We start from the raw sequence: 14,894 nt of genomic DNA on the forward strand, positions 1-14,894 counted from the left end.
TGAAAAGAGGAGCAGGGTGCGCGAGAAAGACTTTCGAGTTGCCGTGGCATTCTGCAGCTGTTGCCTTAGCAATGGTGCAGTTGTTGCCGTGGCAATGGGGCTGCTTGTTGTTGTCATGTGGTCATCTCTGCTTGTGGAGAGGGTCTAGGGGGCTTCTGATGTAGCCTATGCCTCGAACACGTCCACTGCGCTCTCGTCGCCTTGACGTGATTATGATGTAATAATCACCATGTGAAGAACCAAACCGGAAAGCTCCAATCCACTCAATATGGTCTGTGTCAGACAGTTAAGTCACGTGTTAGGGAAAGGGTGCTTATACGGCACATACACAATAAGAGAGGGTTTTAGGCAGACAAAGAAGAAAAATTGGTGGTTGATAAGAAAGAAAGGAGATAGAAGAGAGAAAGGAAGCAGGAAGTGAAACTTAGAGTAGGGAAGACGTGGTAAGAGCCGGCTATTTTTAGCACCACTGTCATCTTACCCTCATGTTTTTTTTTCTGCTTTTCGCCTCGCTCTGCTCTCCGGAACAGTAAACAAGTCACTCAGTCTCAGCCTATTGCCACTGAGCGGAGTGAGTGAATACGCTGGGGAGTCAGAGAAACAGAGGGATGCCATTGAGCGAGGAGGAGAGGAGAGGGAAAAAAGCAGAGGATAAGGAGAGGAGAGGAGGAGGCTAAGGGGGATGAGTGGGAGGTTATCAGCAGTCATGGCGTGAAGTCTGCATAAGCCATGACTGCTTTAGCACAAACAGTTATTTAGCTGTAAAAACACAATCACCCGAACCATATGGGCATGGACAGCAGCACAGGCTTTGCCTTTAAGATGAAGGACTATACCACTCGGGCCAGATTGATGGGGGCGGTGAGCTTCAAAGTCTCTGCATCATCGCTTCTGTAATTGCACAGAGCCACGCTCACCACCCACCCTCCTCCTCCTCCTCCTCTTCCTCCTCCACTTCCTCTCCCTCCTCTTCCTCCCTCCCCTGGTCGTCATGCCCGCTACACCCGACCACGGAGCAATGGTGCAGCAATAAAGCAATTCTCAATGATGAACACATTCCTATTCCCCCAGGGTGAGGGGGAGGAGGGCCCAGATCCAACCTGCAGCTCGAACAACACACCCACACACATGCACGCACACACACACACGCACAATCAGTCCCTTTCCCACTATAGTCACTCCCTGTGTGATGCATGCATGCACACACACACACAGTCAGTCCCTCTCTCTCTTTACAGCCATTCTCTGTGTGATACACCAAATTAAGTACACACTTAATTACGTTCACATTAGGGGCCTGGCAAGTACTTTGTTCCCATCACATCAGCCTGCAGTGGCATCCAGCCCTTAGCAGCACCTGGGAAAACTCAGATCAAAAGAATAGTCATCTCTTCATTTCTGTGGAACTGTCTGGCACTCAATTCTCATGGAACTATGAAACATCATGGTTAGCCAAGCAGATATAATGAAAACCCGTTTGTGGATTTTCTGCATTTCGCATCCAAGTGAAAGAATGCAGTAAATGTGGGAACCGATGAGGATTTTGAAGATATTTCATGGATACAACGAAAAAACGATGAAACTGCAGAGAAGAAATGTCACAGCGACCTGGGCTGAAGAAACCTCCCATTTATGCCAGTCAGCTTTTTAAAAAATAATCTCCTACATCCACATCATACTGTAAGTGGCACATGCTGTGAACTCCATAAGTGGCGGAGACATCCCGCTGGCCGTACGCATGGCTACCTGCTCTGCTGCTAAACCAACGCTGCTGATGCCAGCGCCTTTTTACGAATGCCCATGACTAAGGGGACGCCTGGATGCCTGGTTAGCAGTGGACGACTTTCTCTGGCAGTAGATGCCCTTAATTGGGCTGACCTGTTTAGCACTTGACGCCTCGCTCACTCGCATGTTACGTAACAAGCTCTAGTGTGGTAGGATACTGTATGCTGTGTGGCGGCTGGAGCCGTGGAGAGGGATGGTGCGCCGCCGGCCTGGGCTGCCAGGCGAGGTTTGCTCAAGGCAACAGTGTACAGAGAGTGCCTCAAGAGTGTCTCAACTCGCTCTCTCTCTCTCTCCCCCTTTTCTTTTTCCCCCTTTTTCTTCTTCTTTCAGATTTCACTCCGAATTGGCCTCCTCAGCAAACAAGGCGAAGTCCAGATGAAATATTCATGGTCACTAAATTACAGCAGGAGTGAGAGACACACAGAGGCATGGCTGGGGTGAAGTGTGAACACAACGCAAAGGAGGGAACATGAATTATTAACAGGGTGACAGACAGACAGACAGACAGACAGACAAGTGTACACTCAGGCCTGTAAACACAGCACATACACACAGGCTCACACATGCAGACACACACACACGCACGCACACATACATACATACACACACAAAACAAAAAACACTGTAGCCCAGAAAAGCAATAAGCTAGTCATGGGGAGGCCTAGTCGGTCAATGGTAAAATCCTAATCAGCATGGTTGACCTGAGTGACTGGTCAAGTGTCCTGGTTTGATATATGGCTGTGAAAATGTACACAGTGCTTCTCACTTACTAAATATTTAGCACAAACTCAAAGAGATCAACTATTTTAAATCCAAATATAGCTGCAAGCAGCAATGTGGGGGCCTAGCAGTGCGCTAAAGCAGGAATGGCGTTGCCATGGCATGAGCAAGCACTCACAGCAAGTTTGATGGCAATTCAATAAAGAATGGCTGAGAAATAAGCTAATTTACTTTGTTACAGTGCCCCTAGAGGCCAAATTACACCAATGTCCTTGTGCGTTCTCACAATCAGCTACAATGTCCCTCTACCAAGTTTGGACTTCATACACCAAAGAGGTTCTGAGATGTGAGCTCACTTTCCTTATTACAGCAACCCTAAAGGCCAAATGAGACGACTTTCCTTGCATGTCCTCACAATCAGCTACTTTGTCCCTGTATTAAGTTTGGCTTTAGTACATCAAAGCATTACTGAGCTCACTTCCTGTATTGCAGCGCCCCCTATAGAGGCCAAATGATGCCAATTTCATAGTGCGTCATCACAATCAGGTCCCAAGTCCCTGTACCAAGTTTGGACTTTGTACATCAAAGCGTTGATGAGATATGAGCTCACTTCCTGTATTGCAGCGCCCCCTATAGAGGCCAAATGATGCCAATTTCCTAGTGTGTCCTCACAATCAGATACCAAGTCCCTGTACCAAGCTTAGACTTCATACATTAAAGTGTAGCCGAGATGTTAGCCCACTTTTGTTAGGTGGTATCGTCGACATGTGTGATTGGCTGTCACGGGCAAATAAACTTGAAATTAAAAAATCTGACAAGTATTGTTTGTGCGGCTCGGTCTGAAGATCATCTCCGCCAAGTTCTGTGGAAATCGGATGAAATTTGTAACCGCTGAAACTTTTCCTAGAGTTTGGACTAAATCCAATATGGCGGAAAGTGACAGGATAGGGGTCGATGAACTCAGTATGGTCCAAGGATTCAGACACTACCTCAATTGTGAAAATCAGACAAAAGTCAAGGATCATGCGCATGAATAATGCATGTCCGACATTGGACTGGTGGTGGCGCTAGAGCGTTCAATGTATATGCATAAAAATTGTTGTGAGTGATTGTGACAGTGACCTGACTAATGGTATTGAGTTTTGTTATGTTAACTCAAAGCGTCACCAAGATGTTAGTCCACTTCCTGTTTGGCGGCTTCGTCGCCATATTTGATTGGTTGTCACGGGCAAACAAAGTTGAAATTGAAAAATCTGACAAGTATCATCTGTGCGGCTCGGTCAGAAGAACCTCTCCGCCAAGTTCCGTGAAAATCGGATAAAATTTGTGACCGCTGAAACTTTTCCTAGAGTTTGGACTAAATCCAATATCGCGGAGGTCCAATATGGCGGAAAGTGACATAATAGGAGTCATTGAACTCAGGTCGGTCCAGGGATTCCAACAGTGCTTGATTTGTGAAAATCGAATGCACTGTTCAATGGTCACATGCGTGAATGCAATCCAGTTGACCCATTGGTGGCGCTAGAATGTTGTTGGGCATAGAGTTCTGTAAATTGGTGAGAGTGATCATAGGACGGACTGAATTCAGTGCGCCGAATTTCATAACTTTAGACCCAATGGTTCAATTTTCGGCCAAATTTTGACCCGTTGGTGGCGCTAGACGGCTGGGTTTAGAGATCCGTAAATTAGCGTGAGTGGTCAGTGGAGTGTCCCGGAACTTTTTAGCCAGGCGTTCTATGGGCTGTCATAGACTCCAATAATAATAGGAAAAGCTAGTAACTCTTCGCAGCTTCACTGCTAGGCCCCCAATGAGAAGTGAAAACAGATGGCCAAGATAGTCCCATGTTTCAGCTTAACGGCAGCTAAAACAGCTGTATAAAAAGATCTAAAACCATCTACGGTTCTCAGGATCAATATTCGGTACTCTCAAGTCAACAAATTCACTGCCTCCCCATTTGCAGCATCTCCGATCAATAAGAGGGGTTCTCTTACTGGACCTCTGGCACTCATCAGGTTTCTTACCCAGAGGCCAGGGGCATTATCAACATATCAGATCCTGAAATCGGATTGACACAAGGGAATCCAAGTGTAATTCTCTAATTAAACAAAAAATATATAGTGGCTTTGGCTTCAGATAATGCACACAAATATGTTATGGAGGTTGTATTAGTTGACTAAGTTCAGCTAACATGTTCCTGCTTTCATGAGGATACTGCTGAGGGTAGAGGGGCAGTCTGCTGGTGGACCTGCAGCACCCTCTTATGGGCGCATTCTGTTACTAAACCCCAGAAAGAATTCTCTGATGCAATGCACATGCCAAATAAAAAGTACTGTAGGTGCACAGCACCACCTACGCCATGATGCCATTTTACACATATTCCCATGACATGTAATCTTATCTTGTGCATATTTCCTTTCTAATGAACACCTGACATAAACACAACAAGAGTTATAAATAAAATGAAAAAAAGCAATGACCACTTAATAATAAATACACAATAATTATCATTGTAACATATTCCTGTGGTTCAACTAATTGAGCAAGGTATGAACACCATATAGCACAGATAATTCATATACTTTAGGGTAGAAACAAAAGGTGATTTATCAACTGTGGCAGTGACCTAATTCAGAGATCTTGAAAGTGGACCTGCAAAAAGAGTGTGTTAAATTGGATGCCCTACTAACACCACAAATACACATCCACTGAATCTAACTTCAAAATAACATACCTGTCTTAGGAAGGAGAAACACTTGGAATTTTGTTTAAAACACCAGACAGAAAATGACTGTACTCCAAATGCTGATTACGCCCCCTGCAGGCAATATGTAGCACTTCCACCCAGCCTTGCATTCCTCAAAATGCCATGGGGAAAAAGCCAAGGGGAAATACACTGCATGCCCACATGTTCATAGGGGCAAGGCCAACACACACGGTGGTAGACCAAAGAGCAGGAGTAGCTTTTACTGGGAGGCTGGGGTATGCTTCAATGCACCAAGCTTCACAATTAATTAAAGACATTGATTGGCTTTAAAATTGCTGCCATCTGTCACAGCAGCCCTTAATTACCAGATGTAAGATCAGCCCACAAACCAGCACTCTCCTCAAGGAATGGCTGCTCTCCTCGCTTATGAGGCATACTGACATACAAAGTGTTCATTAAATAGTCAACAGTGAAGACTACAACTAGTGATTGAAACTTTAGGTTTATACTTTCTCCTGTCACCCACTTCCCTTGTCACCTATATTCAATGTAATGTGTCATAACATGTTTGGTTCTCATGTCAAAAAACAAAATAATAAATTCAATGTTAATGTTACATAATGACCTTCATGAAATGAAGCTATAGCTAACACTAACTTCAGAATTGAATGGTATGACAAATTACTTCATAACTGAGCATGTTAAAAAAAAAAAAATACAAGTCTCCAATTGAGATTATTTTTATTTTCAAAATCATTTTTTTTATCGCCTCTTCAACAGATAGAGTGCATCAGGTCAGACATTGACCTAATTTGAAAGACAAAAGGTCTTATTTCTCACATTAAATTTCCAACAGACCAAAATTTCATGTTAAAAATAGTCTATAAAAATGTGACCAGCTGATTCAAGGGCAGTCTCACACACACACCAAAGACGTGAGCCGTCTGTGTGTGTTTATCCCAAGTCAGTGCAAATTGAACGGTGGAAGAACAAACGATAACTGTCAAAGATCTTCCTGGAGGCTCACATGAACGTCTCTGGAAAACTGAACACCCAACTCAGTGCTCTTGTTTCATATTTAACATTCAAAATGTCCATCAAGCTTCCAACCTTCGTCTAAATATCAAATCAGTTTTCTTCCTGAACAACAAAAACACAACTCTCCATGTCATCAACTGTCAGGGAGTGGACCTGCATGCCAAGGCCGTCTTGAAACCAAAGCGGCAGTCGGTGATTTGGGGGGTGGGAGTGTCAGAGCACAAAGAGTCTGCTTTATTTGCTAATTAAACAAAGCAATAGTGTGCTACTGAGAAAGGGTCAAATGTCTCCACTGCTAGCCGCTAACACACCAAGGCTTGGAACTGGTGCACCTGTTCAATTTAAGGTTTACATTTGATCAACATTGAGTATTTTAAATACATCTGGAAATTGCCAATTAGAATCATCAAATATTTGGAATAAGAAAATATAAATGAACTGGGCATTTAGCTATTCAACTATTATCCATATTTTTTTTTTAAATACAAAAACATGCAATTGGATAGCTGCTTTAATATAATACTTTATCCGGTCATGTTCATGGCCAAATGAGCATATTGCACTTGAGCCAGGTGATAATATATAGCTCAGCTTTTATGATGGATAAGTTATAGATATGTTGGCTTGGTGGATTGTGCTATAGTTGATGCACTTTGACGACCTTACGAAAGTTATTGTGAAGTACTGTAGAATGCATGTCTCAAAATCTCAACCGTAAAAAGAGTTTACTAAAATGATCTAATTATTTGGTCGACCAGGTTGCTTTAAAATTTGCTTTAAAGTGTACATCTGTTAACTTATAAAAACAAAACAAGCACTTTGTCCTGGTATGTTAAGTACTTAAGCGTTTTTAGGATGATGGGGGGAAAATAAAGTGTCCCTGCATCCACCCATGGTACCAGCCATAAATAAACGCCATTTTAAATTTAAAAATGGTGGCAAACTTCTCATTATCACTTTAGACAGCAATTAACTTTCTCAAAATCAACTAAACACAAAGAACCACACAAATGACTTTCACCATCAGCAAAAAAAATATAAAATGAAGTGAAGCATGTTGATCACAAAAACAAACAAAAATGCACAAAACAAAATTGAACATGTCAAAAAAAGTATCGGTAGGATTACAAATATTTGATAACTTGAAGGGGAAAGGATTAATAATTTTGAGTCTGTGCTTGTCACTGGTCTTCAGGTCTGTTACAAAAAAGTGACAAACAAGTTCAAAACAAACTGATTATAACACAAAGTATGACACAAAAGGAAGAGACCTGTTTGTCCCTCATCCTTCCTTTAGAGTCTTTTCAAAAGCTCCCACACATTTCAAAAGTTGTCCCTCCTGTATATCTTCACAGAGCTGAGTTAGCCATTTCCTTTCAGTGCAATAATGTAATGTTGAAAAGATGTCCAATTACAAAGATTTGCTTGACTTCGTCTTTTGGTCCCCGTTTCCAATTTTTTTAAAAAATCTGTTGTCAACCAATCTGATGTCCCAAAACCTGTGAAGACATGATGTAGCCCAAACAAATCCAATGTCTTCTCCAGGGTTCTTGATTTTTACCGAAAGCGGTCACTTCCTTGACGGTCCTTTGTGAAATAGGTAGATCGGCCTCTGAAAACCTAGGAAAGGTGAAAAGATATTTATAAGATGGATGAAACAGATGACAGAATGCTCGTATCTAATTACCACAAACTGACACTAAAAGGGCAGTGGCCACTGGCAAGTCAAACTTTGCCAAACAATTAAGTGAAATATTTGACTGCATGGGAGTAAAATTGAGTCTTCTGCCTGCCCAGTTTTACAGGATAGAAGATAACTTCATTGCAGTCTGAACCAGAGGTGGAGAAGTACACAATTCCTTTACTTAAGTTTTAAGAGAGACTTATTGCTTAGAAAAATACTTTAGTATTCAGAAGTACAAGGATACAAGGAAGTTTATTGTCACATGCATATAGTTACTGGAAGTAAGAAATGCAGTGAAATTATGTCTGGTGTCAGCCTATTTGTGCATTAATGGGGGTAAAAAGTGCAGTAGAAGAGGGGTTTAGTAGATTAAGTGGCAAGGGCTGCATAAAAAAAGGTGGGGGAGGATTGGGATTGGGTGGGGGCACCAACAAGGAGCACCCAAGAGCAACAGGGCAAGGAAAAACTCCCTTACCAAGGAAGAAACCTTGGGCAGATCCACTGGCTCAAAGGGCAACCCAACTGCCAGGGGTCTTGGTGTGTGTGTTGGGGGGATGACAGGGGAGATGGGATAGTGTGCTGTGTATGTGGGGGGAGAGGGCAGTGTGCAATATGTGTGTTGGAGAAGCTTCCTCATGAGACAATGTGCTGTGTATTGGGGGGGGGGCAGTGTGCTGTAAGTATGTTGGGGATGTGTGTTGGAGAAGCTTCCTGATGAAATAATGTGCTGTGTATGTAGGGGGGGGGGGGGCAGGGACTTACTATTGCAAGCAGAGTACTGTATGTAATGTATGTGATGATGACAGTGAAGATGTGTGTGTGGTGGGAGGGGAGTGGAGCAGTGACTGTGTGTGTGTGTGTGTGTAGTGTGTAGGTGGGTAGGTGGGGGCAGTGTGCTGTAAGTATGTAGAGGATGTGTGTTGGAGAAGATCCTGAAGACAATGTGCTGTGAGCGTATGTGTGTGTAGGTGGGGGCAGTGTGCAGCAAGTATGTAGAGGAGGCTTACTGTAGCAAGCAGTGTGCTGTATGTATGTGAAGTGATGACAGTGATGATGTAAGTGTGTGTGTTGGGGGGGGGGGGGGGGGTCAGGGACTTACTATTGCAAGCAGAGTACTGTATGTAATGTTTGTGAGTGATGACAGTGAAGATGTGTGTGTGGGGGGAGTGGAGCAGTGACTGTGTGTGTGTGTGTAGTGTGTGTGTGTGGGTAGGTGGGGGCAGTGTGCTGTAAGTATGTAGAGGATGTGTGTTGGAGAAGATCCTGAAGACAATGTGCTGTGTATGTGGGGGGGGGGGGGCAGTGTGCAGCAAGTATGTAGAGGAGTGCTGTATGTATGTGAAGTGATGACAGTGATGATGTAAGTGTGTGTGTTGGGGATGGGGGTACAAGTATTTGTCCTTTTTTAATGTATTGTAATATAATGTTTATTTGGTCATTTATAAGGTATACATCCTTTGGTCAGTCATAGGACATACATTAGTTCCTTACATCCAACAAAAACATTTGACCTTTTTTTCATAACTTTGCAACTGTTCAAATTGATGCAATAATATAATTGAAATAATTTCATTCATACAGTAATCAGGTAAATGTACTTAGTTTACTGTCCACCCCTGGTCTGAACAGGTAGTCATCTTCATCTTCTACATCAAATGTACATCATCTTGTTTTCTAATGTACCTTTACCTCTGTAGAGCACCACCCTCAGAATCCAGTTGGCCATACCAAGTGCCACCCCACCAGAGATGTGATAGTTGGTCTTGTCAGCATGAAACGTCTTCAAGGTGTATTGTTTTCTTAGCCAAAACAAGCGTTTTACATTGATTTGATGTTGGCCAAATTATTAAGGCTATATTTATGGGTATGTATTGCAATGCTATGCATATCCTGGGTCACTGAAGAGCCAACTTCTAGCATTGTAATGAAGTTGTTCTATCCATGAACATCTAGCCTATATATGGTGAAGATTTTCATTCTAATTGGCTACTGCTCTACTTGAAAAAAGCTTTCTTTTTTTTGCATTGCATCTATAAAGTTATTTGCTTCAGATGTTCAACATAAAGTTATTTGCATACTGATGTCAAATTGTTTATTTTCAATTTGTCTTTAACATTAAGAGTTTGGATATTAATAATTCAGCGTTAAATCTAAGGATTTCACATGTATTGTTTTACTTTTCACATTATGTTCATGTGCTACCCCTCTGAGTCTGCCCCAACCCGGCCAGCCCATCAACATTTTTCTAGAATCGTCACTTCAAGATTCAAGAATTTACAATTGTACATTGTACACTGCAATGTTGGTTGGATGCACGCATCTTTCTCTAATTATGGCATTAGTGAGACATTTGAATAATTGAGGGTTATTAGACATTTATTATATTCATTTGTTTTTTGTTATACATATTTGCATCTAACAAGGATTTAGCTTGCATCTACAGAATTGATTTAAATATTTGATGTGGTGTTTCAGCTGTTTAAGGAAATTGCATTGCATTGAGGACCCATTTGTTTCTTAAAGCAGGAAATTACCTCAGTAAGTTTGGCGACACACTTAGACACACCACACAGAGACACACCCTGTTGCACTTGATGATAAAATATGAGTGTAGGCTAAACAATTTCAGCATTCAGCACTGTCATTTAGATAATGGTCGCTCTGTTCTGTGAAATACCCCACCACACTGTAAAATAACAAATACAATTATCAAGAACTCTGGGAGTCATTGGAATAGGTTACCTCGTGACAGGTTCATCGGTATTCCGATGAGCTCATAGCTGTTGAAGCCCACCTCTGAGGTCAAGTACGTGGAGAAGTCATCTGGCTTTAAGCGTATGTTTACATAATTCTTATAGATGGTGTCCTGGAAGACAAGGTGGAAAAGTAGGCTGTGTAAGTGCTGTGGAAAGTTACAAAAAAAGAACACTGTGCAGATTTTGTATCCTTAATCAGCAAATGCAACACAGACTAAAAAGACAAAATTATGCAATCCTGACTTCAAAAAGCATAAATTCTCTGTGGATAGTAGCTTGGTCCTGAGCAATCCAGGAATGAAAGGCTCTGCGGTGCTTTGAAAGACTACCCACTACACCGAAGAGGGCCAATGTTGCCACCAGACATAGCTTGTACAGAAACTACAGCCTGTTCCAGTTTGGAATACACTGACATATTGATCCTTTTTTGGACTACACTGACTTATTGCATCTCCTCCAAGCTACCACAGGAAAGAACATCCTCTTTTTCATATATTTTGCACGTGTTTTTTGGTAAATAATCTATTCCTCAATTTATGAAAAATGCATGCACTTCATAACAAACAACATTCAGGACAGCAGTTTTTCAACCTCAACAAATACCTGCAGTAAATCGCTACTCTTACTCATCGCAGCACTGTTGACTGAGAGGACAATGTATAATCGTTTCTAACAGTCAAAAATGATGATTGGCTGTCTGATCAGTTAGTCTGACTTGACTTCCTCACCGTTAGTCTCTTCCTCCTGCCATAAGAGCTCCAGGGCTGCGGCTCCAGTATGAAGATGCCCCCGGGCCGCAGGTGTCTGTAGACCCTGTGAAAGAGTCTCTTCAGGCCTGCGTCGCCCCAGTTCAGGTGGACCCACTTAGTGACACTGAGACAGAGGATCACGTCATACTCCTCCCTCTGAGTGAGCAGAAACTGGTCGTTCTCGACCACATAGTTGCCCTGTGGAGAGAGGAAAGATGTTGGGGCCCAACCAAAAACATTTCAAACAAGTTAATATACAATGAAAACCATTTCCATATCCGTTTACAAATACTGAGGGATTTGTCCCTCGTCTCAGTATGTGTACAATACAAAATTAAATGGCTTATTAAATAGCCTGTATTAGGAAATTAGCAGTGTGGTTGTCAAAACAGCATAGCGTGTGCAGTGGGACACAAAAAAAAGGCACCATGTCTTACTGTGACAAAGGAGACATTAGCAGGGAAGCTTCCCTGCTGTTGGCTGGGTGATTTTGGGAGAGGCGGAGCAGCAATGGGGCCTCGGGAGATGCGAAGAGACACAGGGAAGGTGTGACTCCCTTTTGGGGGTCCTCCTCCTCCACCATCGCCCCCCTCCTTTTTATCACTCGTTTGCTCGTTACTCCTCTCCACCTCTCTCTGTTCAAAACAGTTCCCGCCACATTCCTCTCGGTTTGACTTCAAACCCCTATCTGCCCCTGGCCTCCCTCGTCGGCCCTCCTCGACAGAATCCTTTCTTTGCTCTCTCTGCTCTTCAAGCATGCCATCCTTCAGGTCATCCATTCCGCGACTCTGCGGTTGGTCCTCGGTGCCGTTCCGCCGGGCCTCGCGGGCCTGGATCTCTGAGAGGTAATATCGGATGTTCTGCCTGGCCGCGTGGATCAACCCACCATCAATGTCCAGTCCTACAATCCGGCTAGGTAGACACTGCTTGGCGATGAACATGGTTAGGTGGCCAGTGTTGCATCCGAGGTCCAGCACGACTCTGCCTTGGAACCACTCGGGCCTTAGGAAGTCCATCCGTGGGTCGTCGCTCACCCCTGGGTTGCGGTAGCCATAGTATTTGGTGTAGTTACCGTACTGGAACTTCTTCTTCGGTTGCTTGTTGGTGCCACGGTGATTGGGGGGCATCCGCCGACTGATTGTCCTTGATCCTGAGGTCACCACCGGGGTTTGGAAAGGCTGGCCGTGCTTCACCGGGCCAGGCGCTCGCCTGCCTTTCTCCGGTCTGGCTTGTTTGGCTGGGGTTGTCGACGACGCCCGAGAGTTATCAGACCTGCTGGATACACGCCGGCGCTTACGCTGGCGACCGGGCAAATGTGGAAGAGCCAGGCCTGCCGCGGTGGGTGCCAATGCGACGTCCGAGCCATCAGCTGGCGCAGCATGACCGGCACTGAGTCCCTGCGCAGGCTGGGGCTTCACAATAGGCCCCCTGGAGGTCCTCAGGTCCTCACCGGGGTTGTTGACCGTGGAGGGGTTGCAGTCTGTGGACGGCGAGGTGTTCAGCAAGGCGGCGCCCTCGGGGAGAGTGCTGCCCGCTGAGACCCCAGGCAGAGGGTGCGATAAAGAGGATGAGGGCACGCCCTCTGCGGTAGCGGGCGCCCCCTCTACTGACCTTTCGGCCTCCGAAAAATCCAGCTGTGCGACGCCCAAACCGGCCGGCCCTCCTCCGGCACCTCCGTGGTGGCGGTTGCGGTGTCGCCTCCGCCCGCTGCTCTTCAGGGGCGAGATCAGGTCACCCGTGTTTCTTTTGGCCCCGCAGTTAAGATTCAGGGGGTCTGTGATGTCCCTGGGGATAAGAATCTCCACAGGATCACGGCTCTTGAGCGGCAAGGGGGAGGATTTAGGCGTCTCCGCGTTCAGTGCTCGGTTCACTTCCTCGTCCAGCAGGCTATTGAGGTTGAGCGGGTCAAAGATGTTGCCACCCAACTGGAAGTTGGTGGGAAGGACGGGATTGCTCTCTGAATTGGCACGTCGACGCTTCTTTCCAAAAATGGGGTGCTTGAACCCAGTGCTCATAGTGCTGCGCCGTTTGTTGACCTTAGGCTGTTGTGCGTTGTGCTGCAGGCCGCTGTTAGACTCTTGGGCCTGAACGTCACTTTGTTCCAGATCCTTGGTGTTCGAGGTTTTAACCTCCACTGTGTTTGCTGTGCTGCCCATCTCAACTTCTGTAGCACTGCCATCCTTGCTAATGTGTTTGGCAGGAGTCTCCCCTGACGAATTATTATTATTAAAGCTACTCATGGATTGCTGATGGGAGCCAACTGATCTCCCCTGTGGTGGCAAAACAGTCTCTTTGTCAACAGACATCTCTATCATCTTCCTTGCAACACAGCTGACATATGGTATGACATTGACCTAAAACATAAAACACACAATCATCAACATGAAGTAGATTCCGAGTGGATACACCTCTCATGTTATCAGTAAAAACAATTATGCTAGTATTGCAATCTAACAATGCACGGAAGAACCATAAAAACAGGAACACGAGTGTGATAGCATCAATGCAAGTAAGTCCCGACAAGTAACCAACTCTTCTCATACAGCAGTGAAAATGAAAACAGGTGGTGTTGGCTCTGAAGACGTTATGGTAACGTTGTAGCTATGTGGCTACATTACAAGTGTGAACAGTAGTGGATACCCACCTTCTCTATGCGTGAACCCGCCTCCAGGTCAGTCTACAATGTGTATATAAATTACCCGCCTCTGCACGTCACGTTCCTCTCAGTCATGAATAAATCATGAAACATCGAGACAGAGTTCCATTGAAGGAAAAAAGCACATACGGTCAATGTTGTAGCTAGAATACTCAGCACTCTCAACACATCAGCGGCGCTTTCTCCGCCTCCTCTTAAAGCGACACTACCTTTAGACTCACTCGACTTATTCTCAACATCGACAAGAAAAACAGTCGACTCTGAAGGGTTACAAAATCACGATAGAATGTATGCAAAGATAACGTTAATACCGCCAGCGTCACTTCAGTTAGCTAGCCGTGATGATTGTTATCTAGCTAGCTAACGTATATTACAAAATCAAAACATATGTTTGGAGGAGAGATTCCTCTCGAGTAAACTATTTTTCGTTATAAATGACAGTATCAGCAACTAAATAGTTCTGTGTGGTAATGTGTATGTTAGTGAGCGTTATCAGTTTTTTTTCAACTCCTCTCTTCTAGACTGCACTGGCAACTTTCGGCTCATCTGCAGAATCTCACAGAACGGAGGGTTTCCTTGCTTTATATATCCCAAGCGCTTCATTGTTTTGATTGACTACTTTTACAACCAATTCTAGTGGAAGTTGACGCCAGTGAGCATACAGTTGACCAATGGTATGTGCTCAGAGGACGGCCCGGTCTTGAACAGCCCAAAGTCGGACTGTATAGTCGCCCCAAATATCGCCTGACAGTAAATCAATCTTCCTGAACAATTTTGTTATTCGATTTCACAGACATTTTC

General features: G+C 44.3%; 1 protein-coding gene across 1 annotated transcript; it reads right to left on the bottom strand.

Annotated features, from left to right (window-relative positions):
• Positions 1-5,934: 5,934 nt before the first annotated feature.
• mepcea (methylphosphate capping enzyme a) lies at positions 5,935-14,632 on the bottom strand. The gene is made up of 5 exons (XM_048237732.1): positions 14,082-14,632; positions 11,875-13,791; positions 11,417-11,635; positions 10,675-10,798; positions 5,935-7,868 (listed from the first exon to the last, which is right to left on the bottom strand). Exons 2-5 carry the CDS (start codon positions 13,750-13,752, stop codon positions 7,819-7,821), a joined length of 2,271 nt encoding a protein of 756 aa, XP_048093689.1. The 5' UTR covers positions 13,753-13,791; positions 14,082-14,632; the 3' UTR covers positions 5,935-7,818.
• Positions 14,633-14,894: the final 262 nt, after the last annotated feature.

This window comes from Alosa alosa, chromosome 2 (genome assembly GCF_017589495.1).
Source record: "Alosa alosa isolate M-15738 ecotype Scorff River chromosome 2, AALO_Geno_1.1, whole genome shotgun sequence".
Lineage (NCBI taxonomy): Eukaryota > Metazoa > Chordata > Actinopteri > Clupeiformes > Clupeidae > Alosa > Alosa alosa.

Excerpts from the sequence above, each read along its gene's own strand:
- mepcea (XM_048237732.1), bottom strand. The coding sequence starts at position 13,752 with ATGATAGAGATGTCTGTTGACAAAGAGACTGTTTTGCCACCACAGGGG. Across the intron at positions 11,636-11,874 it reads CTAATGTCTCCTTTGTCACA|GGCAACTATGTGGTCGAGAA; the intron begins GTAAGACATGGT and ends CTCTCTCCACAG. Across the intron at positions 7,869-10,674 it reads ACCGATGAACCTGTCACGAG|GTTTTCAGAGGCCGATCTAC; the intron begins GTAACCTATTCC and ends CACCTTTCCTAG.